The sequence below is a fragment of the Synchiropus splendidus genome, chromosome 3 (genome assembly GCF_027744825.2).
Source record: "Synchiropus splendidus isolate RoL2022-P1 chromosome 3, RoL_Sspl_1.0, whole genome shotgun sequence".
Taxonomy (NCBI): domain Eukaryota; kingdom Metazoa; phylum Chordata; class Actinopteri; order Syngnathiformes; family Callionymidae; genus Synchiropus; species Synchiropus splendidus.
This window is the reverse complement of record NC_071336.1, coordinates 20,097,215-20,115,312: the sequence shown is the minus strand read 5'-3', so window position 1 is coordinate 20,115,312 and position 18,098 is coordinate 20,097,215. Positions and strand designations below refer to the sequence as shown.

Sequence of the window (18,098 nt, the reverse complement as noted above, 5' to 3'; positions counted from 1 at the left end):
TTTAATAAACAGTGTTGTTTCAAGGGCATGATTCTAATGATTTGTATTATTAAAATAATTTAAAATGTGGTTTGTTAACCTCATGAAATGGAGCCGACACAAGGCATTGGTTTCATGGAATGACAAACCCTAGGGGATGACTACAGCCGTTCTGCAGGTTTCTTTCTAGGAGTTTTTCCGCATGGATCTTGCTAGAGGCTCCTGTCTGGTCACTGGGATTTCAATGCGCAATACCTGCTGTCTATCGACCTGATCAAAAAATCTGTGACGTCTATGGAGCAGTTTCTTTGTTACAAGGTCTACATTAGAGCAGCAAACCTAAATCTCCCATTTTCATTTTTGGAGCTGCAGCTGTGCAGTTTCACCTGTTCAAGCAGAACAATCAGTGTTCTTCTTGTTGCAACTCCCATGTGTAGAATGTGAACACTGCAAACAACTGCCCATAACACTGCTGCCATCTGCTCCTTTATTAGTCTGGAACAGCCCAGGCATTACTGCTCATTAATATTCATCCAGTACTGACATGTGGCAACACTGCTGGTGGACAGTCAGCATCAGGAAGAGGGCAGTGGCATTAGTGTTGCTATCGCTCACTGAAGGCGAAGAACTATTTTGGGGCTTTGTGTCCCCATGATTCCTTTGTGTGTTAATTGTGAATCACTTGGGATAAAATGCCTTCTAACTGAACCTTAAACATGCGTTTACAGTAGTTGGTTCGTCTTACTGTCTCCGCGTAGGTCACCTTTTGATGCACCGCTTTCTACATTGGTGAGCAATGAGACGTTGGTTTGTCCCGTGTCTTCACAGCCACGAGGTCAATTATGAACATTTCCACTAATATTTGTTTTCATCCTCTGTTGCAGGCTGCCTGTTTGAAGACGAGCTCTGCACACCCTACGAGTTCTGCGTCAACGGTAATTCAGAGCTCACAAGCACCTCATTACCCAGCCACTGCTTTTCATATGAAATCATTTTTCCTTTTCAACGGCACATCGAATCAGACAGTTGCAATCACTGGCTTTGTGTGGGACAGCAAGTAAAAACGCACAGGGCTTCATGAGCAAACCATCCTGATGTTCATGTGGCTGTGTCAGTGGTTGCCGTGACAACGTGTCACCTGCTGAAAAGGAAAATGTCGGGGCTCTCCTTTGTGTGTTTGGCTTGGTGGTGTCCTCACAGCAGGGCGTTAATTTGAAGGCCTGTGGCAGCTTGTCGATATTAAGAATCATCTCAGTAAAGGTTAAAGCATTCTTCTGACACAGGAGTGGCTGAGGAGGCAGTTTTGCCCGAATGAATGTCACCGACAAAACGATTTGATCACGTTTATCAATTTGTCACAACGAATCAAATGGCGCGACTGATAAAGCTGCGCTCGTTGTCAGATACAGCCGATGAATTCGGCGTGTGCTCAGGAATGTAGCATATAGATTATCTTCCTGCAATGAAGTAAAATTTGACCACATCACCGATGCTATAGATTCATTTGTGCATTCACCGTTTCCACTGGGAGCAAAACAAAATCAATAACTTCCTGTTTTACAAACCAGAATGTATTCATCATTGTGTCCCCAGTCGATATGCTGTGAAGCGCAGCTGAAGCACTTATTGCACAAGGAACACTGAGTGGTTAAAATCATATCATCCATCAACATGGAAATTAAAAACAACATTCAGCTTCTAAATGTAAGTAATTATAACAAAATGTAGCTTTCCATTTACTGAAAAAACTGCATAACATTGTAAGCATTATTATCCACTCTTGTGTTGATAACATCTGCTGTCAAGTTACTCTACATTTAGAAAATGTGTGAGGTGCCATTCATCGCGAGTTAACCGAGCGTGAGTAATTGATATTAAAATGTTTAATCTATTGACAGCCCCAGCATTACTGTAGTTGCATCATGGAATGGATAAAATTTGCATTTGCATACTGGGCATTTCAACAATACAACAAAAAAGAACATTATCAAAATGCGCCACAGCTGCAAAGATTTCAAAAGGTCAAGGGCACAGTAGCGTGGCTCGCATTGCACTGGTATTAATGACTAAATATAAACTTTTACGTAACCACGTGCGTCATAGTCAAAAGTCTCAGCCAGTGGAAAGGTTTGGAAGGAAAGCTAGGAAGATATTTCATATTATGGTGAATTGTTAAAGGTACACACTCTTCCAGCTGATCAGCTTGCTGATCTCGTATTAGCAGTGCGAGTACAACTGGGTCTGCCACTTCCATCGCTCTCCCTGAAGAACTAACCTGGTTTATCCTGGGTTTGGCTGCAGCCATGCTGTCGTGGTGCAGAGCAGAGCCAGGAAGCCTTTCTGAGCCAAAAAATAATTAAGGAACTGTCATCTGCAGCTGCCAGAAAGTCTTAGATGCTTTTATGTGTAATTGTTTCATTAAATTCAATTCAATTCAAATTAGTTGGGCTTTTTTTCTCTAACTTAGGACAGCAGTGGAGCATGTTTTATTCAGCTTTAATTGAACTAAATTATTCATGCTTTTTCGTTTCTTAACAAGTTAACAGAAGCTATTACTGTTGATTGAGTTTCATTACACACAAATATGTGAAAACGCCTCAGAAAAGTCAGCAGTATTATGTAGTTTTTTGACATACCATCAAAAGTGATTTTATTTATGTAGCACCTTTCAGATGGCTGAACACAGTGCTCAATAACATGAAGAATATAGTGTCCACACATGCACATGTTCAGCCTATGTAAGCTAGGAGACGCAGTCCGATATGATCTCCACCATCCAGAGGTTACTTGGAAAACACTATCAAATAAATCTGTAAACATTCGTTTTTCGGAGTGTTTCATGGTGGAGGTACATGTTGAGGTTTTTTTTTTTCATTTTGGAACCAATAGTTCTCAAATAAGAGCCTTTAGTGTAGTGCAACAATTGGAGTTAAAATATTTGATAATTACGAATAGAATACTGTAAATATATAAATATGTAATGTTGATCAATATAATAGAAGGGAACTAAAGATAAACAGCAATTGGCGCCGTAATCGCACCTGATGATGAAACAATCGCTCTTCCACGGGAAACCTCCATTAAACAATTAACCAAGTGTGTCTATTGATCGGCGGTCGTGCTGCAGCCACTGTGATTTAAGATTGAGGCGATGTTTCGATCTGTGCTGGCAACCGGAGCGACTCAGCACAAGGAACAACACCATATTTGACCACAAAAAAAATCTATATTGAGTAAACATTCTCCACAAACTGCTGAAAGGGGGGAATGTGAAAACATGAGCAACATGATCTTCGTATCGACGAGCTGACGATGTTTCATTTTGGTGAAACATAGAGGGTCGCGTCATGAATCAAGCAGAAGCTTGTTTTAAAGACGCATGAATCGTCTGTCTTGTTGATGGACTCAATTGAAATGTAAATTACACAATCAGGATCCGGCTAATTACCATGAGCTTCTGGCTGCTGCAACATCTGAGGAGGTTGGACGCCTTGATATCATTTCCCAAACACTTGCATCAGCCGTTACGTCCTCATTTGGTTTCCACATTGGAAAAGGAATCAAGGGAGACTGCGAAACCACTGAAAACAAATCCCTTTCATCAACTATTGAGTTTCTTTACTGACCACAGACACTTGGGACGCTGATCCTGCACCACTTTTCAAGTTCCTTTAAAAACTCTGGAGAGCTTTTAAACCTTCATAGTAGAAACCAAATACAACAAGCCAAAACACTCAGCACAACACAGTACAAATCGCTTGTTTCAAACTATTGGCACAGAGGCTGAACACTGCCCACTGAGTCATTTTACATGGCTGCAAGAGAATCGTGTATAAACTTTCTTTTGAGTGTTTTTCAATTCACCAATTCCTATGCTAGGAGATGCCGTGTGATATGATCTCTGCCAACCAGAGGTTACTGGGGAAACACTATAAACTAAACATGAGTTTTGAGGAGTGTTTCAAGGTGGAGGTACATGTTGAGTTTTGGACCTCCTCTAGCATGCTATTCTAGTTACAATGCCACGATGCTCTGTTTCCCTGGACACGAGTCTTAGCTTTAAATATTGCTAATTTAAAGTTGACCACAAACTAGGCCTCCTACATGGAACACAGAAATTGTAAATATAGTCAATAAAAAGGCCGATGTCCTTAAAGTAGATGATGGTGAAGTGAGTACAGTTTTTGGATTGTTGCACTAACCACAGAGAAACTTCATATTTGAATTAACCTCTGATTATTAAAATCAAGTTCTGTCCTGAAATGGTCACCAATGTGTATTCTCTCACTAACTTCTGTCCTGTTGTTCAGGTTTCCCTCTAGAACATTATGGAATCAGATTGGATGAAATAATATCCAAGAAACCCAAGCCCAAACAAACCATTCAGGGTGCATGCTCAGGTCACATGCTTGCGTGAAGTTTCAGAACCCGCACTGACTTGCAGTCTACTGCATTTGTGGACTTTCTCCTGAAATAATACAGCTGGCAATACAATTCTGCACTGGAGCCAGGTTTAAAGTCCAACCGTTGAAATGCAAGTGATCATATTTAGAGTGTCTTTTCAGTTCCAATGTAGAGTTTTGGTTCTCTTCAATCCAGTTTCCAGCATACTATGACTTAAGAGTGACAGGAGAGAAAGAAGCCACTTGAGCGGCTGAACCGCTTTTTAATGAATTGCCTTGTTTATTGATTGTGCGAGTCATTTAATCAAGTGAGGCTTCTTTGCTCTTGTTCATCACACATCATCAGCCTTGTTTTGTTCAGAGACAGAAATTGATCAGAGGAGGCTTAAAAGTTCTCTGAAGCTGACAGATGATTGTTGTAAAAGCAGTTAAAACACTCCCTGTTGTCCTGCTAATGGAAAAGGGTGTTCACTGTTTGTTTGTACCTGTGCTCACATCACATGATCACAAACCCTGCACATGCTGGGATACCCTCGGCATCAAACACTTGAGAGGCTGCTTCTTCTTCTTAATACATCACTGTAACATAATACAGTCATCCGTCCATAGCAGCAGTCATCCCCCTGTGTGTCTGTGCGGGTGCACGCTCAACATTTGTTTAGTCACCGCTAGGTTTCTTACACAATATTTACAAGAGGAAATAAATCATGCGGCAAGTCTGAAACGTGTTCGACCAACCGTGACGATGTAAGTGATAAACACCTTATTCTAACACTTCTGGAAATAATAATAACCACGGGTGTTAAATTAAATTCTACATCATTTCTAATCACCTAGTCATCCATCGCTCACACACACACACATTCACATTGATTGCTGTACAGGCCGCAAGTGAGTATGTGGTTTTTTTTTTCATTCTGTTTGCCTGGTGCTTAAAAATGCCCTGTAGTTATTATGCAAAATGAACTTGTATGGAGGTCCCATTTTAAATAATGAAGCCAACCATGTGAAGGGCAAAGACACAAGGCTAAACACCATCATTTGAGCTTGTGAATGTGGGAAACCTGCAAAATTGAAGATGAAGAAAAGTTAGCCAAACTTTGAACCAAAGAATAAATATAATGTTTCCTGGATTTATGATTGTATATGTTGGTACACTGTGTTCTTGTTTGTAGAGGCTGGTTTCTTTGTTTTAGTGTAGCCGTCTCTCAGTTGTTGAGCTGTGTGCAAAGTGCTGTACAAATGAAGGTGTATTGATTCATTGGACTTCTCCCAAAGGGAAATCAATGTTTTTTTTTTTTTTGTAACATATTAGTTCTTGTCCAACTGAAGGTCTTGTTCTGTCAAGCATGCCTTGGTTTCCTGCCTCAATCCAGGCACTCAATTGATCATTTGCTTTCCCCAAATATTCCTTTAGAATAAATGCTAGTTGTGCTCTTCTGTGTGTTCAGTTAGTTTAAATAAGTTTTATAGTGAAATATACACTTAAGGATTCAATAGAACTAAGACTGGGACTTCGTGTATAGACTTTCTTTAGTAAGGGGTGTTTTTCAGTTCACCAATTCCTGGTGCACCACATTGTTTAATATCATGTCATAACCAAAATATCCATGAAGAAGCAGACTAAATGATTGATGTTGGACATGTTGAATGGGATGGGAAACACGAGAATGAGGATGATTACTGAAAAACAAAAGTATCATTGTTGCATTTCAAAGCTACGAGACTCTGAAGTCTGAACACTTTTAGCTCAAGTGCTGAGAATCTTGCACATCCTCAGTGACAGTGTCATGATCCATCAGTGGGAAGTCTTTCTTTATCCTACATCTAGGCTCCAAAATAACTGTGCTGCTCGGTGAACTTGTCTTGTCTGTTCAGATTTGTCTCCTCCCACTCCTGTTCTCTGTCATTTAACAGGCTAATGGCAATGTTGTAGTTTTACAGAGAAACACAGAGGCTTTTTGAGTTCCCATTGTTATGAGCAGTCAGGGATAAAAATGACTTGTTTAAAACGGTTCAGTGTGGAAGAAGTAATTGCTTCCCCAAGTGTGTATCGCTGCTGCACTACATACTGTAGGTGTTTGCCAGCCGACCCTCTGAGAGATAGTATTGATCATGCATCCTTGGATGTGGACTATTTTTATAAACTCACCATGAAAGGTGTATTGGAGAAGAGGGCAGGCAACATCAGCATGTAGCCAACATCCTTGTTTGTGTCAAACCATGCCCGACGTGCCAGTCAGCATCACGCCGATGTTCGCTGTCGTCGTGAGGGAACTTGAGGACAATTAATGGGGCGCTGTGGAGCATGACGTCGTGTTGATTCACATCATTAGATCTCGTCCAAACAGTGGCCTCCGCACTCAGCACGACCAACTGCACAGATGCAAAGACAGACTGCTCAGATGGAATTTGCCGGATTTGTCTCTGTGAGGTGCCACATGAACAAGCTCCCACTCTGAGAGCAGGTGACACACGGGTCATACCGATGATGTATCATCCACAAGCTGCTTTCTGACCCCAACATCTGGTCTCGAAATTATAGGTTTGATCGGAAATCTGTGTCGTGGGTTGCTTAGCAACCGATAATGAGTGAGAAGTGTGGCCAGCTGATTGGGCGATTTCCAAACATCCCGATGATTTTCTGCCATGAATGGCTGCTTATCACTTCACTGTCAGCAGGGAAATGTCACCTATTGGATGCAACCACAGTTACTAAGGTGCAGACCCTGCATCAGTATTTCCAAGTTACCGTTTTTAGAACCCTAACCCGCGACCTAAAGGATGAGATGCGGATTAGAGGGATTTACTTTCCCTCAAACGTCAATAAGAATGAGAAAAAGCTCACAACCTTATCATTTGTCTTTATGTGTATAGCCACAGGTTATAGGTTTCTAACACCTGGAAACCTCATGTTTGTGAGATTAAACACCTCATAAACATATGTGAGGTGTTTAATGACGATGAATGATGTTTGTATGTATTAATGCGTCTAACAATACTATACATTCAAACAATTTAGTGAAAAATGTTGGAAGAACAAGTTAGAAGTCCAATATACACAGGAGGTCTACTCACTGTTGACTATGTGAGCAGCCATCTTGGATTGCGCACACAGGGTAGTGTGAGAAATCTGTCACCTTCCGACTGGGAAACCAAATGTTGGGTGATGTCATCGGGATGGAGCTGGGAATTTCAACTGGAATGCACCAATAGTCCCACTTGAGTGTGATAGGTCTGTCAGCTGCATGTTGCATTTTCACTGACATAAAACTAGTGTCAAGGATGGTCTCTGGCCTAAAGGCGTTCCCAACCATGTAGACCTACGAGTAGAAATTGCCAGAGATTCTGGGACCATCTAAACCTATGTGATCCTGTCGGACAGCGAGTTGGGCGCCATGTCAAAAGACCAAACTACGGACACAGTCTTTGACTCAGAAACACAATGATTTGGCATTAATGATGGGCACATGAGCACAAATGCCGTCCTGTTCCTCTACCCACGGGGCATGGTGCTGAGGTGGGCCTTCTTTGGAAAACACTTCACAGCCTCACTCATTAAACACCTCAGAAATCACCCCTGCTGAGTGTGATAACAAGAGATGGGAGGTGTTCTATTAGTCATCTTGTGGTACACTAAAAAGACTTCCCTGGTGTCAGGTCAAGTCCATGCAAGCACATATGTCAAGCATCACACAGGCTTCATTATCTACAGTGAAATGTTTGTATTTACTCGTTGATTGTTGTTGGTTTTTTTTCAAAACTTTTTGCGGCCTGATATGCAGCTGTTAGTTCTCATCCAACTTTGAGTTTATTTAAGTTAGAGTTAGAATAAGCCTCATGTCAAGGTTGAATGTCAAGATCAACACAGTTCACAGTGTCTCCGTTTGTCTCAGAGCACAGTTCTTATTTAGGAAACTAGAGAAGCGGAAGATGACATCTGAACACATCGCCCTCCCACGTGGAACAATACTGGAGAAGAACAGAGCAATTGTTAGCACTTGTTATACTTCACAGGAGGCCATGCAGATATCGTAGATCGTGGCTTCATTTCACCAGAAGTGACCAGGCTATCCTATGCATAAGATCTGGGCAGGACGCTATGTGGACATTAGCTCACTTCATGTTACAGTACATCACTGCAGCGTTGTAGTAAATGAAGGCATTTGCAAAAACAACAAGGCACCAGCATCTTTCAGAGAAAAAGAAATGAAATGATTAAGAATTATCATTGCACAATATCTTTGTGTAGTGCAGTTGTTCGAAAAAAAAACAAAAAAAACACGCACATTTGGGTTGCTATCCTTGTGGGGACATTTGTGTGGTTTCTCATTGTCAACATGCTCTCCCCAGCCTCTCACCCTAAACATAACCATCCCAAACAAATGGCGAACCTTAACCAGGACTCTGAACCAAACTTAAACCCAATTATAATGGCCATGCTATTTTTCTTCATCCTCAAATTGAGACTTGGACCTGTAGGTCCCCACGAGTATAGTGGTTTGTCAATAAGACAGACCAAAGCTTTTTGTTACAATACAGAATGTGTCTGCTTTGATTTTAAAATTGCTCCTCGTGTCACAAACTGATAACTGAAGGTATGATTGATGATGATGGTAACGGCATTCAAAAATACAAAACTCAACAAAACAGCTTTTCTTTTTTTTTTCTGGATGCAGATGGTGTGTTTGGAAGATGCCAAGAATTGGCCGGCGCAGACTTGTACACTTACGACATTTCCTCATCCGGTCTTCAACGCCTCCGGACTCTCCTGCAGAAGCTGGCTCACAGAGGTACAGCGTTCGTTCCTCACTGTCTGAGTCTTCCAGCGGACATCATCATTTGTTTTCTGCTTTTCTTGATGTGTTGGTCATCGGTATGAAACAAGCCCAAAACCTATCTCTTTACCTGGCAGTGCAGATCTGAGCTTAAGATGGACACATGCTTGATATCAATCCAATGTTTAGTTCCAGACACTTGTCTGGTATTGAGGGCTGCTGCTGCTGTGGATGAGTAAACACAATGTTTAGAGTAATCATACTGGATCAAATCAGTGCCGGGAGCTAATGGACTTAAGACTGCTGACAGCAGCCAGATCTTTGAGATGAAATCTACTAAAGTGGAAAAGTGACTATTACGCTCATACACAAATCGTATTATAAATGGGTTTGTGCACGTTGTATAAAATGTTTTTACTAAAAATGAGCTCTTCTCTGTTAATACTGAGCATATGATGAGTTTTCCTTTATTCCTTTCCTTATTTTATTAATGGCTGTTGTCGTTTGTGCTCTAAATAACGTTTTTAATTTCCAAAGTATGAACGGACGTCAGCGCCTCACTGCTGTAATTGCTTCCTTTTCCCAGCAGGGGACAGTAGAAGCCTTCAACATTGAAGCGTGACCACAACCCTTCAAGCGTAATTGGCTTTGCAGGCCACTCTGAGCTTTATATCTCTTAACAGGCGTGAACCAGTGTTGAAAATCATTAAGAGTCAGCCAGAGGAGGGAGGGTCGAGGGGCTACTGTGATGAATATGAAGCCAGACGCGACCACACATTTACTCTAATTACTGCAGAGAAATAAACTAATGACAGCAAGGACGATGAGAGGCGACTCACTGGATAATTCCTCTTGCCCCGTTTCAAGAGGACCTTAATTCTTTTGATGCATGTCATCCTGAGATTTCATTCTCTAACTCCGGTTATTCTGACACCCACAAGCAGACGCTGCAAGAATGACATCATTGCTCTGAATCATGTTACCATAGCGATCTTCATTTCTGGATGGGTCCGCACTACACCGTGTTCTTGTCTGTTCCATGGCTATTAAAGTGTCAATATTTCGGGATGTGGCCCATACTCTTTTGAGGGAGGGGCGGGGATATTCGGAGCATTGTTCCGTCGACTAAGTAGAGGTGATGAAGAGGGAGAAAAATTGGTGTGAGACATCAATAGGAATCGATTTACAATCCTCTTTATCTTGCATCTGAGATGCAGGTTGGAATCACACAATCTCTGTCCACCACACAAGACCGCTGTTGTCCGGATCGATAGCAACTGACCCCTGGACAAAAGGGGCCTAAATGTGAACATTATCTTGCATTAAATTTTCAAAATGTGAAAAGGCGCTACCATTCAGAAAGAAGCATTTTCTGTGACTCCACACGGCAGCAAAGACGCACACTTGGAATTCACTTGGATAGTGTCTGCACCCCCGACAGTCATGTTGCATCGTTGTGAAGTCATAACTCCTCCTCCATATGTGAGTGAGTGTTGACACTGCTCCATAGTTCATGGGAGAGTATTCACTGAAATGCTGTGTTTACTCTCGACATGAGTTATGTGCTGTTAATCAGTCACTTAATCATTCAACTGTTATTATTCACAGTTGTTAATGTGTCACATTTACCAGTCAACTACACAGGTGAATGTTTATAACTGAAGAAACGCAGTGCACCTCAGACAGCAGAATCACTGTCTGAGTATAAAGGTACGCTAAATAAAGTGTGACACGCTGACTAATCTGTAAATATTTATGGTTAAGTTTTACAAGATTTACCACTCATTATACAAGTCTATGTCTCACTATATGTCCAGGTATATTCCTTTTTTTATCGCTGCATTCTTGATGCATTTTTGAATCTTCTTGAATCAGTGTGGTGCTTCTTGGTTGTCTACGCTACGAAGGTTATGTTTTGTCTCTGTTCAAAATGATGTGATAAGGTTTGGACGGATTTGGCAGATGTTGTAAAGGATTCATTAGATTTGGGAGATCGGATGATTTTCGGCAGATTAGCCGGATTGGCATTTGGAGCCAGGATCTTTGAAGGACACTTTGTCATTGGGTGATTGCATTGCAGTGAGGGCTGGAGCTGCTTGGTGGAGGTTAGCACTCTCTGAGTCTCTTTTCTAGTTTATGTAATATTTTTAAATTTCTCCTTCGCACATTCCGGATCTGTCAATGTCATGTGACATATAAAAATCTTGTTTGTCTGCTGAACTTGCCAATAGTAGTTTGGATGGACGAGAAAACAGCATATTAGCAAACATGAAGCGGAGGTGCAAAGAAAGTCAATTTGAAGCAAATCATAAATTAATGTCATTCCCCCCCCAAAAAAAAAAATATCAATGATAGTCATATAAAATTACAGACATTATAGCTTTTTCAGATGTAATGTCTTTACCATCATCTTTGGGAGTTTGTGGAGTTGCACACTCGTATTATTATTATTATTATTATTATTATTATCCATCTTGACGTTTTTGCTTCACCCATTTGTGAACCCTAAAGAGCACAAACCCCTCCCACTATCATTCTATGTCATATCTCAAAACATGTTTTTGTGCTGCATTCACAAGCATCATCTGATCTTGAACTAGATTTAGCAGTCTGTGGTGCACTGTCACTCACCTTCCAGGACGCTGGACTATCAAAATCCATCATGTCAATATTTTTATGCCACTGTTGAGGAGATTGACCTGCAGGACTCTGGCGAGTTGATGTGTCCTCTCACAGTGTCGACAAGTCAAGCAGCGTGATCCACTGTGACATTTGCATTAACTCCATGGACGGCTTCAGTCGGTGGAGGGGAGTCGCTGACCATAAACTGACATGGTGTCATGACAGGTGCATCGAAATCATGCTATTCTCCATCCTGCAGGACCTCAAGCACAAACAATGGTTTTTGGCAGGTTGTTGATCCTACCCATATGGATCTCTGATGGTGATCTTTGAGGGATGTGGGAGACTGAATACTTGAGTTCATGTACTCTACTGCGTAACCTGTAAGGAAACTCAACTATGTTTGGTGGCTTTCCAAATAGTTTGCTTTAAAGACGAGAGAAACACAACTACTGCACAAACAAGAGTATGACAGAAATTGCAAATATAGAGTAATAATAAGAATTGTAGAAGCTTCACCTGCTTATCCCGTGGCCAGCCTGATAACCCCTTTTTTCGGTGGTGAGCTCCTTGGCGGCAGTTTAATCAGCTGAGAGGTTGATTGAGGGGAATCCAACCGTAAAGTCCCTGCCACATTTTTCCCCATCCTTTTTTTTTTTTTTTGCTCTCCAAAATGGTTCATTTTGATTCTGTAATTTCACCAGCATACCTTTTCCCTCAAGTGTTGCCGTCGCAGACACTCAAAACATAGTATGTATGGAAATGAGTGCATCCCCGGGGAGACGATGGGAGATAGAGGTGTCACAGTCAATGACGTCGCCTCATCCTGCCGCAGCACATCACAGGCTTACTCCAAACCCACTGAACCAGCTGCACAAAACTGCACGTAGCATATGGATCTTTTAGAACCTCGTCTGGACTGTTAATGTGACATTACGCTGTTAATATACAGCAGGTATACAGCACCTTGGGCGAGCCAAGGGTACTTAACAGTTGCATGGATGGATGGTTGAGCTGCCTTCCGAAACAGCCACAAACATACGCTGCTTTGTGCTGCTCTGCCAGAGAGGCAGGCATCTGTGTCTGCTCTGATGTTCCTCATATCCTCATCCGGTGCATATTAATATCCATGATGTGAATAAGAACCATGACTGATGAAGGCATTCTGCTGCTGACTTGACCATTATGTGGCCCTGCTTCCCTTTGTACCTAAGGTGGTCCTTCTAGAATGTGGATCTAAGCTACTTTTTATATAGTTGTATGCCATCAGTTGTAACAAAATTCTTACATGTTTACCATAACCTGTCTTGTGCAAATTTCCCCCTTTTGTCCTTCATCCATCTTCCCATTTTAAAGCCAGACATCTTTCTGCGACTCCTCGTTTCCATAGATGAGCTCAGTGAAATGTCAGGATCTTTATTATGTAAATTAAGGAGCTCTATATTGCTGTCAGTGCATCATCAGAGCATATTTTTGCTATAGAAAACAGTGTTTTTGCTTATGGAATGTTGCATCTCCTGGCTGACTGGGAACAATGCCATATTTCGGGTATCTTTTTTTGCTTGGATAGCTCCATCTGGACCTGGCACGGCTGTGCCTTGCCCCTGCCCAGTAGTTCTGCGTCCCAACTATGTGTTGGCAATTAGCAGAGATATTGGCACGGCGTCAGAGCTCTGTGTGACATTCTCCTCCAGCGTGTCGTCAGGCTATAGTGTGTGTCGGTGTGTACACGTGCGAGCGTGTGTAGTCGGTGGCTTCCATTTGTGTGCTGCTTCTATTGTCATGTGTTCACATTGTTTGCTAGCCTGATGTTTGTGTGGCACAGAGAATTAGGAAGGCATGCCAAATGGTCTCACTGTTGGATCTGGAATTCACTTTCAGTCTTTAAAAGTTACTTTGTTTATTCTTTCAATTCATTCTTATGTCATATGAGCATTGTACTTCTTTTCCATTCCAATACATGATCTATAAAAGTATTATTAAGTATTATCAGTTCACCGTAAAAAAGTTTCATTAATAACACAGCTGAGAAAACTAAAATATCTTCCGCCACACTCGTATAACAAAGCCCACAGTGCACTGAAACACTTGACTCACTATTAGTAGCCAACATAAAAATCTGTTTCATATTTATGTTGTAAATGTAACAGTTTCCGAATCATAACTAGCTATTTATGAGTGGCTTCCTGTGATTAAATTCTGATCGTGTAGATGTAGATGAGGCTAAAGTTTTGGATCTTAAAAACAAATACTCTTTACTACTTCACATTAAAAGGTTTTTAAAAATGGCAGATTCATTTTTATTATTTTTTTTTAGCCTTTTTAGGTGCCAACACCTAAAACAAATTTACTGAAACATGAAAATAAAGCAGAAAATAAATTCTTTTATTGCTGCTTAGTTTCAATCATGGCAAAGACATATTTTGGGAGATACATATATGAAAGATGTAATGATGAAGGCTGCTGCATTGTGGACTGAGTCTCTTGCTCTGATAATGCACTGTGTTAATTTGATAATAATAATTATAATATAATTAATAATAATTAAGATGTATAGGATTGTATTTTTACACAGAAACTTGAAAATCTCTGGGCAATATATCACATATTAACAGCTGAAAGTTGTGCAGGTCCTGTATTGTTGTTGTTGTTGTTTAAAACTTCTACTTGACTCATTTGTCTGACTGCAGGTTTGACATGGCAGGACGACATCACCCAACAGGTCATCTCCAGAGAGCTCTCCAAGCTGAGGAGCATCCCCTCACGACATCAGGGGATGGACCGGAGTCCCTATTCGTCCTACAGCAGCTCCCGAAAACTGAAACCTGAGCGAGCCGAGCTCGACAGGAACCTGCACCAGTACCTGACGGACCTCGGCTTCATGCCGCGTGCTCCGTTCGCCGGGAAGCCTGAAGTCTTTGAGGAAGATGCACAGGTTTGTTTTGTAGTTGGTCTGAAAGTGAGTGAAGCAAAGATTTGTTTTGTAGTTGTTCTGAAAGTGAGTGAAGCAAAGATCAAAACAGGTGTGGCGATATAAATGCCATTTTTCTACCTGCGTAAGTACACCACTGTACTCTGTGTGGAAAATTCAAGTGGCTCAGCTATCATAAAAAAATGTCCTGCCAAAGTGCACATGTAAACTTCATTCTTAAGCTCAATTACTGAAGAGTCTCTTCCCGTTCCGTACTGAAAAGAGGTCACTATCTGTCTTTTCCCTCTTTTGTTTCCTTCTCTTTGGCCTCCCCTAGCTCCTGCTGGGCTGCTGCCCTTCTATACAAAGCATTTCCATCACCCTGTGACATAATTCAATATTCATATTTTGGGTGGGACCCCAGGCTTTGTCTGTAATATGTGTGGCACCCTTCACACTCGAGCCGCCTCCTGCTGCTGTGTCAGCCACCATAATGTGAAGTTGAGGAGTTCAGGACCTTCTTTATTGAAGGGAGGGGTCTTTTGTGAGGGCATGTGATGGAGGAAACAGTGAGCGTGAATGACACGCAGCAAGCTGGATTTGGGAGAGAGCCACTGCCTCAACAGAGCAAGTGAGGCTCAAAATATCACTTGTTCAGTCATCACTCTTTAGCCAATTCAATTGCTGTGACTTGACTTAAAGAAGCAAATGATGTGACTTCAGAGCACGAGCACATGACTGGTGCCATTTCAAAGAAAAAGAGAGGGTTTGTCGACTGTGGGGTCCTGCTTTTAAGCTTTCTTCTGCTCTGCCTGTAAGCCCATGAAATAACCCCGTGAGTGACATTATCTCATCTCTGATTTCCATAATGCAATTTTGTAGAGCAGTTGTCTGTGATCAGGACTCCAATTCATATCCGGCGTATACCGAGGCATGTCGCTGTGGTGCTGACCCATCGTGTCCTGCTGTTTTTTTTTTGTTGTTTTTTTTTTTTTAAATCCAGGTCAAACAGGCTGTAGAAGGATTCGGTACATTTTCTACAGTTTTCACTTTGAGTTTGAGTATTTCATTACGACACAAAATTCTCAAATGTGAAATCAGTTGGTGTGTACACTCTAGCAGTCAATCCACCTATATATTTTGGAATGGATTGCTTATTAACCATAGAGGGGACATTGGCACAAGTCACATCTAAGCTCAAGAAATCCGTAGTGTTATCAAAAGGTAATTTCAGCGGCAGACCCCACGCAGTTGGACATGTCTGAACACTCACTAAGAAGGCGTCGGGAGCCAAATATGAAAAAATGAATAAATGCCTTTTCACTGCCTCAAATGGCTTCTCTTGATGCAGAAGAGTAGCAGTTATTTGAGTTTCCTCGTGGTGAACAAGCTTCTCTTCCTAAAGCTAACCCCCATAAAATTCTCAGCCTTTGTTTTTAGCTCTCCACTTAAAGCTACTACTTCAAACTAGCAAATTCAGGCATCTCAAACATCTTCCTAGTGAAGCAAATGAGAAAAAAAACCCAACATTTTCTACATTAGGCTAACCCAAGATAGAGACATATTTTTGAGCTTTGATGTCCATGTTTAAACATTTATGTCTGTTCATTGTCTTATAAAGAATGATGACCAAGTAGAGATGAGTCAGCCTAAACCTAAGCAAGGCTGGAAGGAGACAACGATCTACAGCGTTCATAAAGGAGATGGACAACCTCCCGTCACCAAAGTCTTCTCAAAGAGTGGCGAGGGCAGACATCCCAAACTGAGCACCACCTACTCCGACGACGATGCGGAACAGAACAAACTACTTTCCAGCCACTTGGAAAAGCTCTTTGCGGGGGCTCCCGGTGCACAGCGGGGTGGAACAGATATGGAGTCAGCATGGCCCAAAGGAAAGCTCCACTACCTCAACCAAATCCATTCGATGCTGAGTGACCATGAAAAGGAGCCACTGCCGAATATAGACAAACTGTTGATGAAGGAGGACTCAAACCGAATGATTGCCAAAAAGCCCCCCAGCATGATGGATGGTGAGATCTACCATTTAATTGACTCATAATTAAACCTTAATTTTGCTGCCTTGTCTGAAATCCCCTGCTTTGCCTCTTGTGCAGAGCAACTCCTGCATCATGTGATGAAGCAGCTGGGGAGCTCCAGCAACAACATGGACTCGCTGATGGGTACAAACTTTGGCCAGCTTGAAGAATTAATCACAGGGGCTCTGCAGGAGGTGAATTCTAAGCAGGTTGTGTCTGAAGCCCAGGAGACAGGAGCCCCTGACTCCCCGGATGACCACAAAGTTTACAAAGCAACATTTACAAACGACAGACTTCCACCAGACCAAAGTCCAAAATCGGAAAAATGGCAAAAGGAGACACAGAGATTTCAAAAACAAGGTCAGTCTTTGTTAACATTGGAATAGAGCCGTGATCATATGAAAAGCCACTACTTGTGTATGCCAAGTGTGAATTACAATGGCTCCAGATTAATGCCAAGGAATGTATTTCAGTGTCTTGCTAAATAAAAACCACACAATCTGGTCTCATATAACGTGTTTGTTTCCAGGCCAACTTCAAGACGGTGTTGACAAAGAGCCTCCTCACAAGGTAAATTTAAATGAACTCTTTTCGACCAACAAATTGGTTTCTGAGGGAGAAAGACCTGGTATACTTGTGTAAATGTCTTCCAATGGAGAACTGACGATTTGTGGCTCTGATTCAAAGTTGGGGAGATTGTCTATCAAGTAGAATCAGCTAACTTATATTCATGTAGGCCCTTAATACAGTGAGTACAATATGGATCAGTTGTAAGTACATAAACCAGTGCATGAGTTTAGATAAAGGCTTTGTTGGCTTTACTGATATGTAGTGGAACACAATGGTGGTCCGGTCTTTAGGAAGGAAAATGAGCATTTCTGTAGATCCAATTCAGAGTCACTTTTGCTGCGTCTATACCCTCTTCAATAAATGCATGAATCCATCTTCATGTTTATTGTTCTGGGCCTCTCCAACCTGCTGAAAGATGTAGACAGGGTTAAACGTCCAAATTCATGCAGCATCTGGAATAAGCAGAGTATAACATTTCAAAGGACTGACATTCATTTATTGTGCGCTCTGAGTCGGTCCTGTCGAATATCTTGTGAGTCAAGGGGTGTACACACGTTTTATGAAGTTGTAGCTGTGCCATCCTGTGTGTACGATATGAATGTATGATGGATCGTTGTGTTAACGTACGGAGCATGGAAAAGGGCAGAAAGTGCTGTGAGTGATTGGGTTGGCAAAGTTTTTAATCTCCTTATTGACCTTAATTATGATGATGTAGTTGCTACAATACACATGCAGAGTAACACGTCTCTTGAATAAGTACTACAAAGATTTTCTTTTTTGCAAAATGTACTTATATTAT

The 18,098-nt window shown here is 41.6% G+C and overlaps 1 protein-coding gene across 1 annotated transcript in view; it reads left to right on the top strand.

The window, feature by feature from the left end:
* The window catches only part of ptprn2 (protein tyrosine phosphatase receptor type N2), a 138,816-nt gene that overhangs the window by 13,539 nt on the left and 107,179 nt on the right, over positions 1–18,098 (top strand). The window contains exons 2-7 of the mRNA XM_053859271.1: positions 864–914; positions 9,062–9,175; positions 14,473–14,717; positions 16,315–16,723; positions 16,808–17,089; positions 17,259–17,299. Coding sequence (XP_053715246.1) covers positions 864–914; positions 9,062–9,175; positions 14,473–14,717; positions 16,315–16,723; positions 16,808–17,089; positions 17,259–17,299 — 1,142 coding nt within the window. The remainder of the gene's footprint in view (positions 1–863; positions 915–9,061; positions 9,176–14,472; positions 14,718–16,314; positions 16,724–16,807; positions 17,090–17,258; positions 17,300–18,098) is intronic.